The 23,428-nt window shown below is 41.1% G+C and overlaps 1 protein-coding gene across 10 annotated transcripts in view; it reads right to left on the bottom strand.

Annotated features, from left to right (window-relative positions):
• The window catches only part of nhsl1b (NHS-like 1b), a 101,570-nt gene that overhangs the window by 11,333 nt on the left and 66,809 nt on the right, over window positions 1-23,428 (bottom strand). For 8 of the 10 annotated variants that reach the window (XM_026142751.1, XM_026142744.1, XM_026142748.1 and 5 more), the window contains exons 2-4: window positions 9,825-9,977; window positions 5,946-6,073; window positions 2,488-2,692 (exon numbers count right to left, since the gene is read on the bottom strand). In XM_026142751.1, coding sequence (XP_025998536.1) covers window positions 2,488-2,692; window positions 5,946-6,073; window positions 9,825-9,977 — 486 coding nt within the window. Of the gene's footprint in view, window positions 1-2,487; window positions 2,693-5,945; window positions 6,074-9,824; window positions 9,978-13,833; window positions 14,110-23,428 lie in introns of those variants that run through there. The other 2 variants (XM_026142749.1, XM_026142752.1) reach the window with 1 other exon arrangement.

The following is a 23,428-nucleotide window of genomic DNA, read 5'->3' as shown; positions in this document are numbered from 1 at the left end:
AAGGCAGGCGGACAAACAGGCAAACAGCAGTCGGTTAGTCAGAAGGAACAAACTCAACAGACATGCGGAGGGTTTTTGTTTTTTCCAAGTTGGACATGCAACGTCAACAGGGCAGGAAATATTAAGGTCAGTTCAACCAAATTACAAATCAGCATTTTCTTTCCTTGCTTTTATTTTAAGTCTCAAACTGATTTGTGCTTCTAAAAACTTAAGATTTTAGTTTTTATTTATTTTTAAGGATGAATGCATTGCTTTTTTTTTTTTTTTTAAAGGATGATATTACTCAAGAGTGTCTTTGAGGATTTCTGTTATATTTATATTAAGGTGCAAAATCACATACTGGAAACCCCTCGTGTGGAACCGGAGACTGTTCTAAACAAATAATAAATGAGAATATAGCAAAATATGACAGGAGACGTCACAAGTGTAAGTACAGACTACAACACCTATTCCCCTTATCAAGTTAATATGATAAGAGAGGCACCTGAATTTTAACTTTATTTATTTTCATATTTATTTATTAGAGACATTATGTTATATTTTGTATTAATATTATATCATTTAATTTGTACTTTAATTGGTTAGTTACTGTCTTGTAGCAAATGTGAACAAAATTTCCTCTGGGATTAACAAGTTATTTGATTCTGATTCTTCTGATTCAATTCCTGAGAAATGCTAAATATTAAATACCTAAAATCGTTCTTATGTCTGGATATCCAACATATCCAAACTACTAACTGGACTTGAAAAAAAGTCTGCATTTTTCTGAACTAAAGCTGGATTAAAATAGAAAGGTTTAACACTTTCTAGTTAAGTATGATTATGCTCAGTGGTGGGATAAGAGTGATCCACAAAAACATGTTGTGCAGCAAGCATGTGAATCTTCCTCTTCAACACGAGAAAGTTTAGCCTAATTGAGAAAATGCATTGTGTTATTTGGGTGAACTGAACTTTTTCACCAACCAGCCAAAGTGTCTTTTACAACCCACGGAGAGAAAATGGCTGTGATGCCAATCAAAAACAAAAGGAAGGGGTCTGACAAAGAAAACCTTGGCTGGCCTTTATGCAAACTTCCATTACGGGGTATAAACATACATTGATGTAAGATGTGTGAGATGAGAAGTACATGCTCTTACCACAAAGCTCAACATGCGAAAGGACAGATATGGGATGAAAGGTGCTTTCAAACTCACACACGTACTCATGCAAACATGAACTGCTTCTCAATAATCTCCTCGCTCTGGGTCCGGTTTCCCTGAAGGAAGAGTGATATGTCGCTATGAACTGCTGCTCTTTCTGCTATCTCACTAGCTGGTGACAGCCTGCAGGCGTCAGGGAAATAGAAACCGATATAAGGGCGGATAGCTGCGATCACAAATTCCTCCCAAAGTGGCAAAGCCCCTGATCTCTCGGTGGGTGTTTTACTCCTTTTTTCCCACTAATTTGAAGTGACAACACTGATTTGTGTGGCGAGGGACCACGTTAAATGCTAATTAGTGTCAAAAGGCTGTAGATTGCATATATATTAACTGTAACAATAAAATATAGATGTTGATGCTGAACTGAGAGTTATATATAATATTCTGTAACTCTGTAACTTCTGTCGGTGCTGTGCTTTTTTGGAAATCGAATTTCCCAGAGGAACCCACCCGAGGGATTAATAAAGTTCTATCTTATCTTATCTTATCTTATCTTATCTTATCTTATCTGCGAGTCCATCCCACCGCTGGACTCCTTCCAAAAGAATCTCATGAACAAATCTTAAGATAAGTGTACCTATGAGTGGCGGAAAACCTTGAAAGATGTGGCGCGCTAACAGGGGAACTGAGTTGACACAAATTTGCTGTGTACGAGTGTTTATCTGTCAAACAGCCAGTGATCTGACACAAAGACGATGAAAAGCCTTGACCCTGGCATAAGCTGTCAAAGGACTTTCAGGCATAAACACACGCTCACGCATGCATAAAGGAAGGCAAAGGTCAGTCTGCAAGAGGCATGATGAGAGGAGTGAAGGTAACATAGAGGAGGAAGACATGGTTGAGTGCCACGTGCAAGTTTGACCCCATCTGTGGATGACTGGATACAGTTCTCTATTATTCTGCAATCACTCATTCACAGAAGGTTGATTAAAGGAAATATGTGACTTTTTTTTTCTTTTTTGTAAACAGAAACAGTGAAAACTAATTAAACTAATAAACTGAAATGCAAATTTCTCATGACATGTCAGCATGCTGACACTCTCTTTATCATCGGATACCTCAATCAAACTGCTAAAAAAGTCAGAAATTTCCCTTAATAGCGAAAGGCCTGTCAGTGAGATGGTAATGCAAAATAAGAGACACCAGGGACGAATGAGGCCGATTAAACTGTACAAAAATGGAGCTACGGATGGATCGGGACATTGGTTCTCAACCTGGCGATGAAGAATGGTTGCTACTTGCTAGCAGTTGAGAGACGGACTGAATGAAGTCATGAGGTGTGACATACCTGTGACATTGATGGCAACTATGTCTGTGGGTACGGCCTGAGCTGCCCGCCTCATCTTCTCCTCTGGGGTGGGGAGGAGGGCAGCCTTGTTCCATACCACCTGTCCGTCAGGGTCGGACCCCTCCCCTCCTTCGCCCATGCCCTGTGGCGTCTGAGACCTCATGGAGAGCTGAGATTTGTCATCCTCCAGCGATGAAGCGGTGGACTGATTGAGAGAAAGATAACATGTTAATGAGGGGTAAAGCTGAAGAAAGAAATACTAGAAAGAGAGGAAAGGAAAGAAACAAGGAAAGAGGTAACATGATGCGACACAATGAAAGGCAATTAGGGCTGCCACGATTAGTCGACTAGTCACGATTATGTCGACTATTAAAATCGTCGACGACTAATTTATCGTTTGAAGCTTTGTAAGATCACAAAGGACGCAGGAATGAGTAGTAGGATTTAAGAGTGTAATAACGGACTGAAACAGAAGATGGCAGCACTGCATGTCCAAGGATGCCAGCTGCCGTTAAACCCCGAAGAAGAAGAAGCTGTGTCCCAGAATTCATAGCGCAGCTGTCAACAATGGCGGCAGCTACTTAGTTTTAACTTTACTCTTATTATTCTTTCTGGGTCACAAAATAAACGTTTAACATATTTTCAGGCGAGAATGTAGCTGTGTAAACCTCAAATATCTGCTCAGTTGATCAAGACACCACATATTTTCAAAAGCGCTCTGACGTTTTCGGAGACGTCTGTTACCCACTAGCTCGTTAGCTAGGCGGGGGCAAGGCTAACTAGAGCCGTGAGAACACTGGACTCCCGGCAAATCGTTTTCAAACCCACCGCCGTCTTTCGCTAGTCAGGTTAAACATATATATAAGTCACTTAGATAACTTAAAAAGGTTATTGTTTGGCTTTCTTTAGTATTTTATTTGTTCCTGAGTAAATCGGTTTGGCTGAGATTAAAGTTATAGTTTTTGCACAGCTAAAACTGTCAAGCAGACAGCTGATTATCAGAAGTGTGAGACGCTGGAGAATATACTCCGGTGTCCTGTTATATTTTAGAAAGCAAGGAGTTTATTAAACTTCACCGAAACAATCTGCAAATTTCATTAAAAATTAATAAACTACCATCTTGTCTTTATTTTTAGTTAGCACAAACACTTCAAGCTGTAAGCTAATGATAGTTATATAAGACCAGATGCTGCTGGTGCAATAAGCTGTATGTCCAATGGATGATGATCTGATTAGTCGACTAATCGCAAAAATAATCGGTGACTAGTCGACTATCAAAATAATCGTTTGTGGCAGCCCTAAAGGCAATACATAAAAATAGCATCAGATCGAAGCATAAAAGTTATTACTAAGAATAAATGTCTATATAACGGTATAAAAGGTGAGTGGAAATAAATATCATAGGATTTACTAGTCAGAACCATAAATGACAGATTGTGCCAATATGAGCTGAACAAACTTTAATATATTACACTGCTGTGACCTTTAGAAGCTTGCGGCCCCGTAAACATCCTATCCAATGGAAACGGTCAACCATGCACACACAATCACACAAATAAACACCCGCCACAGAGAACTGACAGAGCAGTCGGAGATTGGAGGATAAAAGCTACAGAGCAACAGTGGGGAGAGACACAGAGAGAGAATCACTCATGCAGTAAACTGTGCTGACACGTTAAGGGCCCTGGATTGTGAATTTACGGCAGAAAGCAACAGACAGCGGTGCTTTACCCCAGTGTCCAGGCTTGAAGTTGAGCAGTTAGTCCAGAGCATGGCAGCAATGTTGTTTAGGTTGATGTGAGTGCCATTTGTGTCACTTTTTCCAAATGATTCTAAATTGTAGTAATTATAGGTAGTTACAAAATCCAGATGATTGCCACCAATTACTACTGCATCACTCAAACTTTTCCTATCCCCTGACTGAGAGTGCATTCATACAAACAATGCACGGATGGATGGGTAAATATGGGGGGCAGCAAAAAGGGGAGGTGAAGAGAGGGGATGTATATTAAAAACATCTCAGCAATAGTTTGGTTCCAAGCATGGCTTATTACTTTGCATAGCTGTGGCTCAAGCGGGAGCCCTGTTTCTTCTTTAGAAGCTGCTGTCAGGCAAAGTTAGGCTCAGCGGTCTCAGTACAACAGGAAGTGATGGGGAAGAGAGCAGGAGGGGGACAAACAGCAGAACAGTGGAAGAAGTGGCAAGGAAGGCAGGGCAGAGGGGGATTGGCTTGAGCTGAAGAGATGGGGTGAGTGTGCAGAAAACAGGAGGACAAACAAGAGATGGGAGGCGACAGTTTAGAAAGACAACATGGAAGTCAGGGGTCAAAGCGAGGATGAAACCGAGGGGCTCCAAGGGACAACACAGTGAAAGACCCACTAACCCTTTTGAGTGCCCTTCACATCACACTGTGTGTGTGTTCGAAATAAAAACGAGAAGATGAGAAATATGCAGCTTTCTGACCATTTACGCTTCACTTCACACAAATTGTCTGTCACATGAAAAGAGCAAGAAATAATAGTTTTTGTCTCGGATTCATTTTCTTGTCAATTTTTTTCTACCCGTCTTTATTTCTGCCTCAAATTTCTGTTTCTCTTCTTTAGTTTCTTTCTTGAAGTGTTTATAGACATCAGAAAAATCACAGGCCCCACAACTGTGGTCAACAAGTGTGCATTTCTTCTACAATGCTCTGCAAATGTTTAGAGGAACCCCTTGCTTAGTTATATTTTTTCTGGGAAAAATATCAAGATGATCCCACACTGTTTCAATAATACTGAGGTCTGGGCTCATGACATGACTTTCAGATTTTGTTCATCTGCTGTAAATTCTCTTTTTCTGCCACTTCTACTTCTCCAGTATCCTCACACCATGGTGAAATATGCCAAGTACTTTATCTCTGTGTTATCTTTCATATTTTTCATAGATTCAACAAACGACTTGGAAATAATTATGTATTTATGTATTAGCAAAGTTCTCTGTTATGTGAACACAGGCTTGGTGTCTTTTTAAATGCGTGAATGATTCACAGGTCAGAGTGACTGGGCTGGAATGAAAACAAGTAAAAAAGCAGCCAATTTCCTGAGAAAACCTTTGAAAAACCTTCAGAAACTATTGCTCAAGACCACTTCAAAAAAATTACAAGAAAGTCTGGCGCCTTAGGAAAAAAAAATAAAGAAATGATGGATGGCTCAAGACTTTTGCCCAGTACTGATCACGCTCACCTTATTTGAGAAATTAGACAGAAAAATGGAAAGACCGAAAGCTACACAATGTGACAAGACTGAAACTTGGTAGCACTTCTTTTTCCAGCCACTAGAGGGGAGCCTAACACCATTTAAATTATTGTGCACGTGTTCTGCACCTGTATGCAAATAGAATGCAGAGCCTGTTGTACCTGCTACATTTGAAAGCATACATTAAATTAGGTGGGTATACATGCATACTGTGATTATGTATACCTTCTTATCATTTTCATCATCCCCGTCATCCTGCAGGCTGCTGGTGGACTGAATGGGGTCAGAGAAGGTGGGACCCTGAGAGTAGTACTGGGAGCTCCGGAAACCATCTTTCCTCAACTTGTCACATTCTGAAGAACAAAGAAAGAGACAGAGAAACAGGTCTTAAACTTATTTGCTTTGGTGGCCTTTGATGAGAACTTTCTGATCCTGCTGAAAGGTGCAATTTTCACATAATGAAAGCGACATTTTATTTCGCACTATTTAAATACACTCAATACAAAGCTTTGCTTCACTCATTTCCATGAATATACTACCAAATAATCCAAACAGATGCTATTAAATATTCAAACTTTCATCCCATAACACAACGATAAGAAGAATGTGTGAAATATTTATGGGACATAAACATAGTGTTGTATTATCAAATGTGTACTGTAGAATAAACCATTTGCTGTCTGTGTGTGTGTGTTTTCGCTAAGTTCCCTGCTGGACTCTGCCAAGCGTGCCTCACACCTCTTCTCGTCACCACCTGCCGTGATGAGGTTGTGATGTATGTACGTCAAAGTGAGATAAGACGGCAAGTGTGTGCGTGTGTGTAACCAGAGGAGGGGGGTATCAGCTTCAGTCTGTCACACACAGATGGCAGAAGCGTCCCTCTCTCTCGCTCTCTCATCCTCCCCCTTTTCCTCTCAGGGGGGAATCTAGCACATCATCTCCCTCTTCCTCTCCCTCTGCAAATATCTACTAATGCATCCTTTGTTTGGTCTTTAGGAGGCAATTAAATTCACATACTTCTTAAACATCCTCAGAAAAAAGCCTCAAGAGTTGTTCATGCTTTTACTGATGAAGGATGAAATGATCAAACACACTATGAGGTTGCGACCTTATTTAAAATAACCACAAAATCCAACTTCTACGCTTCTCCCTAAAATTAACGGCACTTTAAAATAAGCGTGTTTCTTTTTTGACATCTCATCTTTCTCTGTGATGTAATCCTGATCGATTCAAATGTAAAAACCCTTCTATAAATGACTGATTTTTTTAATCTTTCATCTTGGATATTTATTCAGTGTGTTTCGCAGGATCAAACTCCCTTTTGGTGAATTAAACATGCGTGCGTGCTCACATCACTGTTAGCCCGCCACCTAAAACATGCTGCTCCTGATCCCTTTTACATCCTGTTTATTTCCACTGCTAATTACAGCCCATCTCCACACAGAGGCACACTGATGCATGTATAATGCTGTCAGTAAATGGATCCTGATGGGGCTTGCGTGCGTGGATACTGTAACAACAAGTTGATGCGGTGAAACGGTGGAAGATGGGACTCAGAAAGCAATGATAATGAGGACGATGACGGGAAGTGGAACTGCTCAGATGATTGGTGTTGCATGATTGGGGACGGTAAATGAAATAAATAAGCTCTGATGAGCTAAGTGTGGCTTGTTGCTAGGCAGAACTGATAGGGGTGGGGGTGGGATAAGTAAGTGATATGAAAAGAAAAGCAGAAACTAGATGAGTCTCTCAGATACTTTTAACAGTGAAGGAAATCTTCTATTAAAAATGTGTTTTTCATTAGGTCTTAGTGACCCTGACCTTTGACCTGCGGACTTTAATTTGTGCCAGGTAAAGGTGTTATATTGTTTTCATGTGAATGGGCTAGATGCAGGTACAGATGTACAAAGAAAAAACCTAAAGACTGCATTCGTCCCACTGGTTTCACCACTAATGTGTCCCAATCTGAAGCTGATATAAATTGAAATAGAGGATAAAAAACACAAAGGTGCAACTGTCAGGGCTACATGTAAAGCTGTGACAGCTGCAGGGAACTGATGACGTTGATTCTGGAGTAGGTACTGATGATGGTGCATGACTATGATATGACTGACTTTTTTGGATGCAGGGGGAAAGTATTTAAACATTATTTTTCTTTCATTTCATCGTAAACACTGGCAAACAAAATGGATCCTGCAGTTATCACTCAATACCGTGTTATGCAACTTTAAAAATGTATTTCAGCCTGCTGGCACATTTTCAATAATCCACTAAACACACGCTGAAGCCCATGTGAGAGTTTTAGAAGGACAAAGAGGGGACGCACATTTCTATCCGACTGGATATCGATTATTAGGCTTTGCAAAGAATAAATCAGCCTCGTGGCACTGTGTAGTATATATGATTACAATACCCAGGGACTGATCCTCGTTTCACCTCCACATAAAACTTCTAAACTGTTAGTGTTGTGAGCGTAACGTTTACTTTTGTGATTTATTTGCTATTGAGTTTTACACTACCTTACCTTCCTTACGAAAAAATAATATATAATTCCTTATGAAACCCCAACAACTTTTATAAAGTGAATGCCATATACACTACACCAGGAGTGTCAAATATAAGGTCAGGGGGCCTGAATCAGCCTGGCAAAGACTCCGTCTGGCCCACTGGATGGCTTTGGAAAATAATGTAAATAAATGTTGGACTTTTAGCTGTTTTACAGCTTGTCCTCATGATGAAGACGTCCCCCATGGCCATATGGACTGAAAGTTCCTATCGGCAAGTTTTTGTCACTATGGACTTTAGAAATGTTTCTGAATATGGGTTTACAGTAAAATATAAATAAATAGTTTCAGGTTAGAAACATGGCTGCACTAACATACGTTTCCTCTGTTGGCTGAGATGTACAGCGCGAAGATCAGCCCGTAAAGACTTATCAATATACATTTGCATTCCCCTAATTAGACGTCTATAATCTATATCACAGACTGATTGATTATTGCCCTGTGAGATAATGGCACAAGCCTCATTAAATAAAAAAAGATCACATATAAAGTACAGTACTAAAAGAAAAAAGAAAAAAAAAGTCAAAGCTCACTGAAAGTCGGGTAAGCTCCGCTCTCCAACAAGGATAAAATCTAAAACCGTAAACGTTCTCTGCTTGTAAAGCGCACTGAGGCTTAAACAGACACCACAGGTGCTCGCTCACTGGACACCTGTTGTCTTGTCGTTAGGACCCCCGGGGATACGTGGTGTTGTCAGGTTGATAGGTTGGTGACAGGATGAGAGGGAGGGGGGCTGAATTAATCCCACCTACCAGGTGGTGTTTTAAGAACAGCAACAGTTCAGGGGTTTGAAAATTGGAAAAGACAGAAGACAAAACAGGGTGTGTGCATTAGAACCGGTGATTAACCCACTAACAGTAAGCATCAGCTTTCAAACACTTTCCAGTTTATCTCTCTTTCTGCCTTTTATCTCTGTGTCTAATCAGCTGACACACAAGGCCGGCCCTGGTGAGCATGCAAACAAATGTAGTACAGTCATACACTCAGTCCTACACAGAAACTCGGAAATATGTGATTTTTTCCCCCTAAACTGTTATCTGTGAAATGGTTGAGGGGCAGCTTTCCCAGGAACAGGTGCTGGTATTCCCACTTCCTGTTCCTGGGAAAGTTGTGACCAGTTGAACAAGTTGTCACTCTGCTGTGAGTTTCTGTTTGTCAGCAAAGCCTGAGCCTCTTCCCCCACTGAGCGGGACAAACAAGTCTGCGATGTCAGTTGAACACAACTCACAAGTCGGGACATCTTTTTTTGAGTTACAGGCAAATGTACCAGTGTCACGAGCTTACTCCGATAAAAGTGACGCCACCTACCAACAGTCCCATGAGTGAGATTCAACAGTTTGTAACTGGTTTGGCTCACATTCAGCATTTTCCCTTCGCTATTTGTGTAAATATATGCCATGTACATTTCTTCTTACTAAGATATTTTATTTACATATCTAACATTTTGGCAATTTTATCTATCATCCCATCTAAAACTAATTCCTTCATATGTCGCTCCAGTGTGTGGTGTATAACGTGCTCTATTTTGATTTGTCTTTACCTCGCAGGGCAGTTTTGAGGTTGACTTTGGCCTGGCGGTGGAGGTCTTCTACGCAGGGCGGCCTGCTTCCCGGTAGGAAGACGTTCTCCTGCTGGTGCCACGGAGCTGTGTAGTGAACCGTCCACTTGCTCTCCTCATCCAGGTTAGACACCGCTGCAGAGGTAAACAAAGCAGATTAAGGATCGATATAGTTCCCTCTGCATGATATAACAAAAAACCTCTCCATGAAATCTGACATAAAAATGAAGGACAGTGAAAATAATAATGAACTAAGAACCGAAACATGTGTGGCCCTGCAAGTCTTCCAAAGAGCAGCATTGTTGGCCAACTTTTAAAAAAAAGTAAATAAAGAATAAAGTAATAAAGAAGTGGTGGAAAAATGTCCCCAAGTACTGACTATTCAAAGTGTTTCATTGTATTTGCAGATGAAAAGGAAGGGGAAGGAGGCTTAAGTGTTTTGCATGAAGGTGGCAGACTTAACAGCCTTCAATCAACATGACACTTATCTGTGACATCACACACATACAGTAGGCCTCACGAGTCAAGAGGGGGAGGGAGAAGCTTACTGGGACAAGTTGGAGGGAATCGCTGATCAGTCGATACCAACTCAAAAAACTCGTAACTACTGGCAACTGATTCCATTAAACCGCTTACCTAACTGTAAAAATCCTTCCTCGAAAAAAATAAAATATGACAAAGACACCGATACCAAACAGGCCACATTGCTGGGCACTTTGGAAGCTTACTATTAACAAAGAGGCTTTGAGGCTACACAAAATACACCACTGTTTAGATTGAAAGGACATTAATTAACAAGGTCAGGGAGAGGCACTTTTCATTATCCAAAACCCTTCTCTCAGTCATATCTGCTGATAAAGCGATCACATCTTTTCTGTCCCACTAGTCCAGTCCCAGAAACAGAAGCTCGATGAGGCCATCACAAGTCACTGTGTGAATAAAAATGCTGTCGAAATGTAACAAACACACACTCTTCCTAATTCTTAAGCTTACCAAGTGAGCGTATCCAAGCCAAAGTGGGTGATCGCGGATGTAAAACTATCTCCATCGACGGAGACAAAATGTAAGCAAAGACCTCTGAGTTTGTCCCTTTCTTTGCAAACACAACATGTCCAGCTGCCTGAGAGAACGGCTAAGTTTGTGAGAACCAGGAGGAAGGGGACGGATCATGGCAACGCCTGGGAGTGTTTTGCTTTAGGGTTTCTTTCACAGGTGCAAATGAGCTGAAGTGTGTTGGGGGGGCAACACACTTCAGCAAATGGGCCCTTAATGACAGTGTGACACGCTGCAACTGCTTTTATATATACATAACTGCTAATACATGCCAATAATGACCACGTCAAAAGCACTGTTCTGTTAATCACCTAAAAAGTACAGAGTGGGTGTAAGTGGATTATTTCCACTGTTGAAATAAGCCAAGTGCATACAACTTCAGGTTGTGACCAATTCCACCTTAATATCTCTACTGAATGCTTCTGATGCTCTGGTTCACACAAAGGCTGTCATTTTAACTCAAGTGCAAAAGGCCCAACTAACAAATCTCTAAATCATGTTTTTTGCTTTTATTTAAGCAGGAAGTTCCACTTTGATTTTATTTTGAAAGTTACGATCAGGTTTAGGCTGAATTGACACTTGATATCAATGCCAGATGTAGTTCTTCTCAGCTGTTTTTCATCCACTATGCTGTCATCTGTTTACAAAATAAGTTGCACTTTCCATGACGGTCATCCTTCTGCCTTTGCTGAATAGGCTTCATGTGGGGTGGGAAAGTTTTAATGACGTAATCTTTGCAATTCATCTGAAAAGTAGTCCACCATACAGGATTGTCAGAATACCGGCCCGTGCATAAAAGTGTTTTATCTCAGTCAGATTGATCAATTTTAATGGAAGTTAATGAGAGGGGGGGGGGAAAGAATGTGGTGTATACATGTGTTGGTAATCACTGCATATCTGCCTATCTGTAGTCATGCTGTTTTGCAGCGTGCTTGCACTGGTCAGACAGTCAAATGCATCACGAGGCAAAGCTGCTGACCACAAGACGGTCCCATGCTGCTCCAAGGCCCAGACGCACAAAAACGCGCAGATACCACATGCAGATACTTACACACCAGGGAGTGGCAGTGCAGATTGAAAAGTCAAGGTCACACCAACAGTTCAAAGTTATAACATGCCTTCGAGCAAGTCACTGACGCCCCAGGCTGCACGTAAACGGGAGCTGTTCTCACATCAGCTTGCTTTATCAAGCTTGCTTTTTTTTTTTTTTTCTAAATACAATTTGAAATTTCCTTGATCTCTCACACACACTAAGCACAGGTAGCCCCTCCCCCACCCTCCTTTTAGACCATGGGGTTTGAATAGACCTCAGTGAGGCTATAGGCAAACCAAGGCGATGGGGACTAAGGACACAAAGCATTTATTGTCCCTCTGCATCAGTCTCCACATCAGGCCTTTCAATACCACAATGACCCCAAGCTCCTCAACACACACACTCACACACGCACACACACACACACACACAGTCTCATACATAGTGGACTGTGGCGCGAAAGTCTTTCAGAAGTCCCCTAATCCCTCTGTCCATCGACATCCCAGCCCTGCCTATGCTCTTTAACAAACACAGAAAGCAAAACGATGCAAATACTAAAAATGCAAAGGCTGCATAAAGCAATCCTTTTGAGATACATTAGCAGTCGCGAGCACGCACATACATGCACGCTGTGGAATTAACTGTGTGATCAATAACAGCAATAAAATTCCATTGGAGAGATCTATGTTAATCCTAAACTACGTCCTTGATCACCTCCAAACACATGGATCGACTTTCAAACATGACTTTTAATTTGTAAACACTTTTATTTTTAATTTGTCAGAAAAAAGGAAACAGAGGTGACTGTTGATATCTAGAATAATAAATAATAAAATTAAAATTAAAAAAGGCAACTAGCATCTTTTGTTTGTGTGTCTACAGCAAACAAGTTTTTGTGGACAACATTTAATCCAAAGTTTACACTGATAACTGCAACCATCTGAGGAGGTCTACACTGATCTGCATATAAAAGCATTGGGATTGTCATGATGCGCAGTTAAGGTGCAAAGTGCAGGCATGTGCAAGACAGTAGCACAGGACTTGTTGACTACAGAAATGCTGAGCTAATGATTAAGCGCATCACTCCAGCTTTAACTCAGCACACACACACACAGGCTATAAATAAACCACAAATCGCAGTCTTCACAAGCAGCTTGCTTTGCATCAATCATGTCTTTGTTACAGCCTCATCTGCTTAATACCAAACCATTGATAAAATAATAGCTAATCGCCTTAAACAAAATCTAGTGTACACAAGAGGCACTTTAAAAAGTACTTCTCATGAGGTTGCTGTGGGTTTAACTTCCTGCAGGTGTCACTAGGGTTGCAGCAGGCTTTTCAAAGTACAATAATAAGAAACTACAACAGTTTCCAGGTAATACACAATTACTGCTAGTTCCACTGACCCTAAGTATCAACAAAACCTCATGTGATACAAGTCTGACAGACAATCGAGGTGGAAAAAAAAATGACAATGCACACGTGCAGGGGAGATTCTACCATCATCCACTAACGGCAACTCTCACTGTCACCTTTAAACAAGCTGTTGGGTCATTTGGTGCTACAGTTGTGAAGTCCTGGCCCAGCGGTTACCTGGTAACGGGGTGCAGAGGGTTTTGTTTGTGCTTAGCTGAGGCAGCAGGGAAGCAGTTTGACCACAGGACACCATTAGTTCCGATCAAATCAGAAAGATCATTACGGTTTTGACACAGAGAATCCTTAATGAAGCTGTTAAATCTAAATCCGCTTCAATAAATGGAACGCCGTGGGAATTTTCAGACACAAATGCATATCCTGTCAAAAATGATTAAAACAGTCAAAATCTCTAACCAACCACATGCAGTATTGATAGGGAGATTATTCAAATGCACATTAATGATCAGTATGGAACAAAAAATGTCTTACCCTTCCTTTTGAAGTACTTAATTACAGATTTTAACGAGGTCCCGATAAACACCATTTTTCCAGATCAGCGTATATGTCTCCCTCTTAGAAAAAAAAAAAAAAAAATAATAAGTGCCTTTGTTGAGGTTTAAAAAACAACTAAAAAAATCCAAGGAATAACAGAGAAGACGGGATGAAGGCGTGCTGGTGCTCTTCCGCTCACATTCTCACGGCTTGGCTGCGAGTGTACGTGAGCGTCTACTAGGCTGACAATAAGTCTCTACCCCTATCTGTCTCTCTGAACACACACACACACACACACACACACACACACACACACAAATCGTCCGCCACTCCCCCCCTCAGGCAGTTCAGTCCTCGGAGACAAACACACACACACACACAGCAGGAGGGGTGTAGGACCGGCCCCTCTGTTCCTCTGTGCTTTGGTTACCAAGGAGTTCTGGCTGCCTTTCCCTTTATTTTTCATTATCAGTCATTCTCCAGTGCTCTCTTTATTATCGCTCTACACTTTCATTCTACTTTGCTCAAAATATAGAAGTTTTTATTAGCGTGTACAGTCACTGTGTTGCTTTTTCGGTTTGTGCATCAATACTCATATCGTTCTTCGCGCAGCTCTTTTTTCACACTTTCCACGGGTGCGCAGCCTCTCAGTGAGGGACTCATCTGCAGAAGAATATTTATGCATGTAATTAAACTTCGAGTTACCCCACAGAACAACCTTGCACATCATCAGGAGGGGGAAAAAAACATGTTGAGCTTTTCACGAGGTACTCTCAGGTGGATGGTGCTTCAAGCAAAGTGCAATGCAAACAGAAAATATAATTGCCTACGGTAAATTACACTCATGCACTGACATTTAGCTCATCTGGTCTCATTTTGCATCTCTTTGTAAAACAATAATCCAAAAATGTGATCATCTACTAATAAGTCAATTTTGCCTTTCTTTAAATCAACATTTCCTCCTCTGATCATTCCCAACCTGCTGTGTATGGCAGTGAATCAGTGCTACATGAATACAGACTTCATACAATCCCCCCATTGTCCAATCTGCTCACAATCTATCATGCACACACTCCAGCACCCAGCCATTCAAACACACACCCATGCACACACCCATATGGGAAGGACAGCCCCGCCTTTCGCGACCGTATTTAATTTCAGCCCAAATGGCTGAAGAGCAGAGCGAGGGAGGGTGCGTGTAGGGGGCTCCAACAAGAGCTTGAATGGCACTGCAAATGATCCTTGAATTTATGGATAAAAAGGTTTTTCCCTCCTCGCTGTCGCATCCCTCTTTAATCCAAACCTCCATATTTGTTCATGCTTGTTAACATCCACTGTTGCTGCACTCCTCTGCATGCATGAAGCATATATGCACACAATTTCTTCTGAACTGAAAGCATGCAATAGGTCTCTAAATATCATATAACGAGTTTAACATGTGTTTGACCTGCTCATGAAAATCACCTTCTTTAAAGACATTATTATTGACCTACTTTAAAAACTGGAAAAATCCTGGCACAGTAAAGGTGTCAGGACAGGTGACCGTGTCATCTTAAAAGTTCTTCTCCATGTGTCAAACATACAGCTTGCCACGTGTACAGTATTAGGATAATTTATGCACAAGACTACACAGCATCTCTCATTAAAAAGCCTATTGTTGTCACTCACACAAACGCCCACATGCGCGCGCACAGTATAACGGATAGGTCACCATCTCTATATCCGCCGAAGGAGGTCTTCAAATCTAGGCCACCTCCAGGATTAGGGATATCAATTCAGCCATACGTCTGTCCACTCCTTCCCACTGAAGCCCCTGCAACACCCCAGCCCAAACAATATTAATCTTTCATCCATTCATACTCTAAGCAGCACATAAAGGAAGCACACAGAGTCGGTGGATAAAACGTGAGGCCAAAGTAAAAGTATATTTCAAATCAAAACCTAATTAGCTAATAAAGTAGCTTTGCAATTGCAATCCTCACATTATTTAACTGTTGGTATTTCTTGCTTTGAGAACCAGCCAAAACCCCAATTTACAAATGTGAGATTATTAACCTACTTATTCCAATTTATGCAAAAACTGACGACAACATCCAACAATTACTTGCACTGAATACAAAATCAAAACCCGTGTTTCATTAGTATTATTCCCGGCGGACAGACAACAATTACTTCCTCTTGTAATACAACCAGATGACTCATGTCAAAAGCTAATGATAGGAAGTAAAAGGATAAATTGGAAAGGGGAAGATGAGAGCTAGATGTTCTAATTAACACACACAGTGATGAATGTGGCAGGTTGAACAGAGAGATTGATGAGGGACTCCTGCTCTTCCTCTTGTCACCGCACTCCTGTTTTCTTTGTCCTGTTTTCACACCCCATTTGGAGCTCCCCGTCAACCTGGCAGAGGCAGCTGCACATTCCCTCTCACGATCATTATACTTTTTTTTTTTTTATTCCAGACTTCTGAGCTTAGCCCCATTTCCCTCCAGATCCAATTCAATCATTTGATCAATCCCCAAAAGACAAACCCACCTTCACCTTCTTTTTTTAATATAAAAGATCAAATAACCCCAAAATCAAACAGCATCTACGTACACACAGCTTCATCTGAGAGTACCCAGCTTTTATTTTTCTAATTGGCCCTATGAAGACAGAGCTAAGCAAACCACCTAAAACCCCTCCACTCTGCTTGATCTGCTGATGTCACATTTCTCTCGCCCCCAGTTTCCCCAATTTTCTTTTCCCTTCTTTCCTCCTTTTTAATTTAGGCAACAGCGCTTTTACAGTGGCTAATATAATCAAGTCTGTATTGATTTTACACCACCCTCTTCCTCCCCTCTTTCATATCTTGTGCTACTGTGTTCGAGCTGTAGCCTTGAGCACCTTTTGCTTAATAATGAGAAGAACTGTAAGGTGGAAATAAACAGGAAATATGAATTTTTAACATACGAAAACAACACATTTAGCACATTTTGCATTGATGAAGTGCACAACGTATCGTTTTGACAGGCAGCAGGATTTCCCAGAGACGACCGAAGTGCTCATATCGCCTTAAACAATGAAGTGTAGCACTAAATCCCGACTCCTTCACTGGATCAGTGCCATCCTAACTAAACTCTCCTTATTTCTTTCCAGATTTGTGCTAAAGTTAGACAGGAAGTATTTTAAAATGTTAAATAAAATGTTACATTTTTGTTACATTATGTTACATGGTTTGATACCTGTTATCGCTGCACTGGAGATATTTGTGTACAAAATGTGCCGCTTTAGCTGATTTATCACCCTCATAAATCTTTACTTCACGAGTTTCCTAAACAAGGAATACACTGAGTTGATGCTTAGCTGTAGATCTGCTTCTACAGCACTCGTAAAAAGGCAGTTAAATGATGTTAAACTTCAAACTTTCTCCTGAACAAACACCAGCTCTCAGCTCAAGCATCACACACATACAGACACCGAAAGTGACGGACAGACTAGGCTGTGTAAACAAGTTAGTAACAGTTTTTTCTTCCACTAATGATTCTGGCACGGGGTAAAGTTCGCATGCACGCTCACCCACACAAACACAGTTCAATAAATTCTCGCGTAGCAGTTTTATGACACTGGGGGTACACACGAAAACTCCCGCGGTCTTCCTCTCCTTCATGCTTTCCCTATACAGTCCTTTCCCCCAGCCATCCCTCTTCTAGTCTTCCCATCTGACCAACTCCTCTGACAGAAGGTTTTCCATCTCTCTCTTTAACATTTAAACTCTCTTCAGCCCACAACTGTTGTCAAAATAAGTAAAACGACTGAAGATCACCATCAAAATGTTCAAATCACTGCCACTCAGCCTGGCCCATCAGGAGAAAGTCAGTGCCTGCAAGGCTTTTCTTTCTGGAGGTTTTCAATTGGCCCATTAGCGGTGTTTGTTCAGGATGGCTGGGTATAAACCCACTTAAGAGGCATCCTGCAAATATTTGGGACAAATGTACTTGAAAGAATTGGAGTAGCTCAAAAAAATGTTAGTGCATTTGTTAAGTGGGGATTTAGACAGGTGCAATTAAAGCATGCAAATAGGAGAGCGTGCAGTTTGAATTTAAAGTTCACTGAGCGCATCTGGGATGACATTTTACTCTAAATCAAGGTTCTTGCAACATAAATTGTGTGGGGGTTTTTCTCTTCGTTGTGAGCACAAGTTAGCAGTGTGTATATGTGCGAGTGTTTGATTATTCTCCTGAATGAAAAGCAGAGGGGGCCTCCTTCTATAGGCTTCTCCTTCTTTGTGATTCATGACACCCTGCAAAACAACGCCCTGAGCTCGCACACATCATCCCAAAACACATGCAAAACCTTGTCCTTTGTGTCTAAGGGCGTTTTCTGTTTCACGTGTGCGTATGCCAGCGTTGATGTGGTGACACACGCATGTTTCTGTTTTATGTTCAAACATCATGAAGCTGTTCTCACACAGAGTCGTGTGGGAACGTGCATCAATCAGAAATATGCCTTTGTAATACTGATGGAGATGGCATAAAAGGCATGTAGACTTTGAGAAGAAAGAGAATGAGGTGGAAAGCAAAGTTGAATCTGCAAAAAGCTGAAGCGTGCTTTGATGTGGCAGAAGCGGAGCTATTTGATGGGAAACGATGCAAGGGGAGAGAGAAAAGGAAGCAGTTACAGGGGGAAAAAGAACAAAAAAATAAGAGCCGAGGGAAAAGCTACAGGTGGAATCCAGGAGAACAGATGAAGACCGGTAAGGAAAAGAAACAGACAAACATACACCAGAGCCCAGCAGTTTTTGGCAGTCAAGTCTAATTTTCTCTCCCTTGGCGTCTGACCCGGCGCTCTCTACTGACCCCCCCACTTTGAAATTCAAGCCAGGATAAAAGAGAAAGACAGAGAAAACAGATAGAGGATACACAAATATACCTCTGCTTGAGCTTGTGGACAGGCAAAGTGCATTTGTATCTAGTCTCTGAAACCTTTGACATAGCAGCAAAATGAGAAATCCAAAATGAAGGAAGTGTGCAGCCATTAAAAAAAATCTTATACCGGTACATTCCTTTAACAGGGAAACTTTTACACAAGCTTGGACACAAAAAAGCAGCTCACTCTTAAATAGAGTTAAAACATTGTTGTATTACACGCAGGCTGATTTGTACCCCTACGCCTTTGGGGTCTTTTGAGAAGGTGGCAGTTTTGTTGATTTGAGACTTTTATGTCCACCGTCAGAGCGAATTTGTAGCTAACCGTGTGTTTCCTCCCTGGCAACAGAGTTTTAAATCTAATGAAATCCCCCCCCCCCCCATCTTAAGTTAGCGGGACAATAAACTAAAGCTAAAACAGGCCCGTGACATGATGGAAATCGTGCATGTTGATGTGTTTCCTGGTGGTTAGTTTGACTCAAGAAGGTCATTTTAGTCAAACATATATATATATTTATTTATTTATTTGGGTTATTTAAAGTCTTACTTGTTAGATGAATACATTAGGAAGTCGCAACATAGAAAACTGCAAATAAAAAACTCATCGCACCACTGTGAAGGCCTAAGCTTTGGACTTGGTGTTTAGAGCTCCGCAGCTGAGAAGTGGAAAGGAGTGATAATTGTAGAAATACCCAAACAAATAAAAAACGGATTGTCTCCAAAAACCTGTTGTGTGAACTAGGGCTGCCACAAACGATTATTTTGATAGTCGACTAGTCACCGATTATTTTTGCGATTAGTCGACTAATCAGATCATCATCCACTGGACGTAAAACTACAGCTTATATAACTATCATTAGCTTACAGCTTTAAGCTTTTAAGGTGCTAACTAAAAATAAAGACAAGATGATAGTTTATTCAATTTTAATGAAATTTGCAGATTGTTTCGGTAAAGTTTAATAAACTCCTTGCTATCTAAAATATAACAGGACACCGGGGTATATTCTCCAGCATCTCACACTTCTGATAATCAGCTGTCTGCTTGACGTTTATTCAGCTGTGTAAAAACTATAACTTTAATCTCAGCCAAACCGATTTACTCAGGAACAAATAAAATACAAAAAAAAAAAAAAAAAAAAAGCCAAACAACAACATTTTTAATTTATCTAAGTGACTCATATATATTTAACCTGAGTCGCGAAAGACGGCGGTGGGTTTGAAAACAATTTGCCGGGAGTCCGGTGTTCTCACGGCGCTAGTGACCTAGCCCCCGGCTAGCTATCGAGCTAGTGGGTAACAGACGTCTCCGAAAACGTCGGAGCGCTTTTGAAAATATGTGGTGGTGTCCTGATAAACTGAGCCGATATTTGAGGTTTACACAGCTACATTCTCGCCTGAAAATATGTTAAACGTTTATTTTGTGACCCAGAAAGAATAATAAGAGTAATATTAAAACTAACTAGCTACCGCCATTGTTGGAAACTAAGCTGGGCCGCGCTATGAATTCTGGGACACAGCTACTTCTTCTTCTTCGGGGTTTAACGGCAGCTGGAATCCTTGTACATGCAGTGCTGCCATCTTCTGTTTCAGTCCGTTATTACACTCTTAAATCCTGCTATTATTCCTGCGTCTTTTGCGATCTTACAAAGCTTCAAACGACACGTCGACTATTAAATCAGTCGTCGACGATTTTGATAGTCGACGTAATCGTGACTAGTCGACAAAACGTGGCAGCCCTAGTGTGAACAGGACCAGGCTTTAACTACAGCCATGAAAAGGATAGACTCCTTTAACCAGGTAAAGGTCACCCAGATCCAGAAGATGACTATTGAACCTCTAAAAAAGCGCCTTTAGGTGACTTATGTTGTGATTTGGACCTACATATATAAAATTAAATTGAAGTGAACTAAATGAATTGCAGACATGTAGAACTGTCAGCATGTCCACAAAGCTGTGGCTATATTTCTCACAACTATCTAGCTTTGCATGTGATACGCTGTGATTGTTCGTGCTTTGGAGCTGGAATAAAAGTTGGTAGATGACCAGTAATAACCTTGACTTAAAGGACCAGTGCTTAGGATTTAGAGGGATCCATGAGCAGAGATTTAATATAGAATTGGACAGTTTATGTTAACACAAGGATCAGTTCTTTTCCGTGGAGCAAGCCATGGTGGACGGCAGATGTTCAGTAGGTTGATGCCACGAAATTATACATACTGTTCCTTCAAGAATTCAACTTAATGTGTGTTACTTCTCAGAATCGTGACCATGGGTGTGTATTACACGCCTGACATGCTATTGAAGAATAATTTCCCAGTGGAATTCCCTTTCTAGTCATTGGTAGTGTAACATAAAGACAGCCCACCGATTACATTAGGACCCATTACCATCCAGCCATCCTGTCGCCACTCATATTGACTCCCGGCCCTTTTCACTGCCCTCTGAGGATCTGCCATATCAATAACCGCAAAACCTAGGTGTGTCTTTGAGGAGCGTGGGTAAGGTTTTTGTCTGTTTGAGGTATTAGATGTCTGTCTAACTGCTTTTATTATAATGGTTTAAGGTATGCTGGATGGTATGTGTACCCACAGCAGGTCCACACCACTGAACTGAGACAGCTAACATTCTGGACATCACTCTTACTGCACTGAATCACTATATAACCTTCAACTGTTTGGTTTTCTTCTGTTTTTAATCAAGCATCTGCTCTTACAGATACAAGCCATAAGACAATACATGTGCCTGAATGCTATATGCACTCAAGCATGTCAGCATACACACATGCATGCATGTAAAGATGCCTGCACAGAAAGAAGAGAATATGTTGGCTGCTGCACTGGTTTCCTGACCTACATTTCAACACCAGAGCTGTCTGCTCGTCTCTCTTAATGGTCTGTGTGTGTGTCAGTGTGTGTTGTTCCACCTTCATAGCAGCACACAATCATTAATCCAATTTCATAATTAACTTGACGCAGAAAATGCCATAAATCTGGCATTAAATACAGATATAGTGCACTGTGGGGAGCAGCAGCTGTAGGGGTCCACTGTGTCCTATATATCTATATAAATCTGTGTGTGTGTATGTGGGAGTGTGTGCGGCTGTCTTTACAATAGCAGACTTTCTACTTCATGACTCACTCAATAAAAAGTCTGGAGTGAATGATGGCCAGGCTGGGATAACTGCTAACAATCAATAGGTCACAGCTGGAATATGACATCATTTGCATTAACAGTATGATTCATTAGCATCAGTATTTCACTGGTTTAAGATATTAAGCCAACACTCTTAAAATATATTCAGCCAAAGACAACACAATAGCAAAAATACGGCTCAGAGCTTTGGTCACACATCTTTTTTTTGGCTGTTATCATGACCTCCACACTCAGCTCATGCTGCTGAGGCGAGGGTCTTGTCTGATTTAGGCGCAGAGGCACAGAGACAGACTGAGCTAATTTAGGTTAAGTGCCTCCAGTAGCTCAAGGGCACAAAACAACAAGCCACCTGGGGCTAGCTTGTTTTGCAGGGAGGAAAAAAAAAAAATCAAGAGTGTGCATGTGTTATATCAGCAAAAACACAGGGAGACCAGTGGGAAGTGGGCTAAAGCCATATCAGCCACAATGTTTGCATGTGTTCATCTGCAGCACCTCCACAACTGGAGCAGTAATTGACGCTGTGGTGTTTGACCCATTTCCCACATTGCACCTCATTTCTCATCAACAGTAAGACTAGGTCAGTCTGGGTAAGTAGTGGGAATGGGGGGGGGGGGGGGGGGGGGTGCGCGACACAAAAGCATCCAATCAACTATTAGAAACACAGCCAATTGACTAACAAATTAAGGAAGTGAGCAAGACAATCATCCTCGAGGATTTAGCACAAGTGGGGGGTTAGTTATAAAGTCGGATGCAAGTTCTGGTGGCCGACATTGATTACTGTTAATAACAGATACATTTAAAACGCATGACTGCTTTTGGCTCTGCTCATCCGGCCTATAACATCGATCCAATTAACATCTGCCTTTGCAGGATTGTTCCAGGATGTTTTACAGACTCCAGATTGCTTTTAGTTGAGTAAAATCTGTCTACAGACTAAAGTTAGTTCCCTCAGAGAGAAAGTCAAATCAAGTGTATTTAAATTCTGGAGAATGAGATGATTTCAAATTTAGAAATAAAATTCTGTTTCCTACATGAGTGGAATTATAATGGCATGGATAAGCAGAATAAGGATGGACTGGATGGATGGTAGCGGTGTGACAGGTAGATATAGTATAGTATTGTGATATTTTGTGTGGTGATACTGCATCATTCCAGGGACACCAAATATCTATGTTTTAAATAAATAAAGAGAGAGCTCATTGCATGTACCTTCATCCTGAGGTAACTTTAACTTTTGCAAGTGGTTTCTGAAAAACCACTTGCAAATCTACTGGACACACTTAGCTTGACAAAGCTACCACCTGATTCAGAGCAAGCTAATGGCTCAGTCACACAAATAAAAATAGTACAAGAACATTTAGGCTGATTGCAATCACTCTTCAAACAAACAGTTCCTGTCTAATTCATAAATGCAGTGAGATTATCAACATGTTGCCATCAGTCTGAATGAGTCTTGAATGAACAGGCGCATGCTGGTTGTAATTTGGTTACATATGTACATATATACTATGAATTTCTGTCTATGTAGACA

Source organism: Astatotilapia calliptera, chromosome 15, assembly GCF_900246225.1.
Source record: "Astatotilapia calliptera chromosome 15, fAstCal1.2, whole genome shotgun sequence".
NCBI classification, from domain to species: domain Eukaryota; kingdom Metazoa; phylum Chordata; class Actinopteri; order Cichliformes; family Cichlidae; genus Astatotilapia; species Astatotilapia calliptera.
Note: the sequence above shows the minus strand (reverse complement) of the source record. Positions and strands in the feature narration are given on the sequence as shown.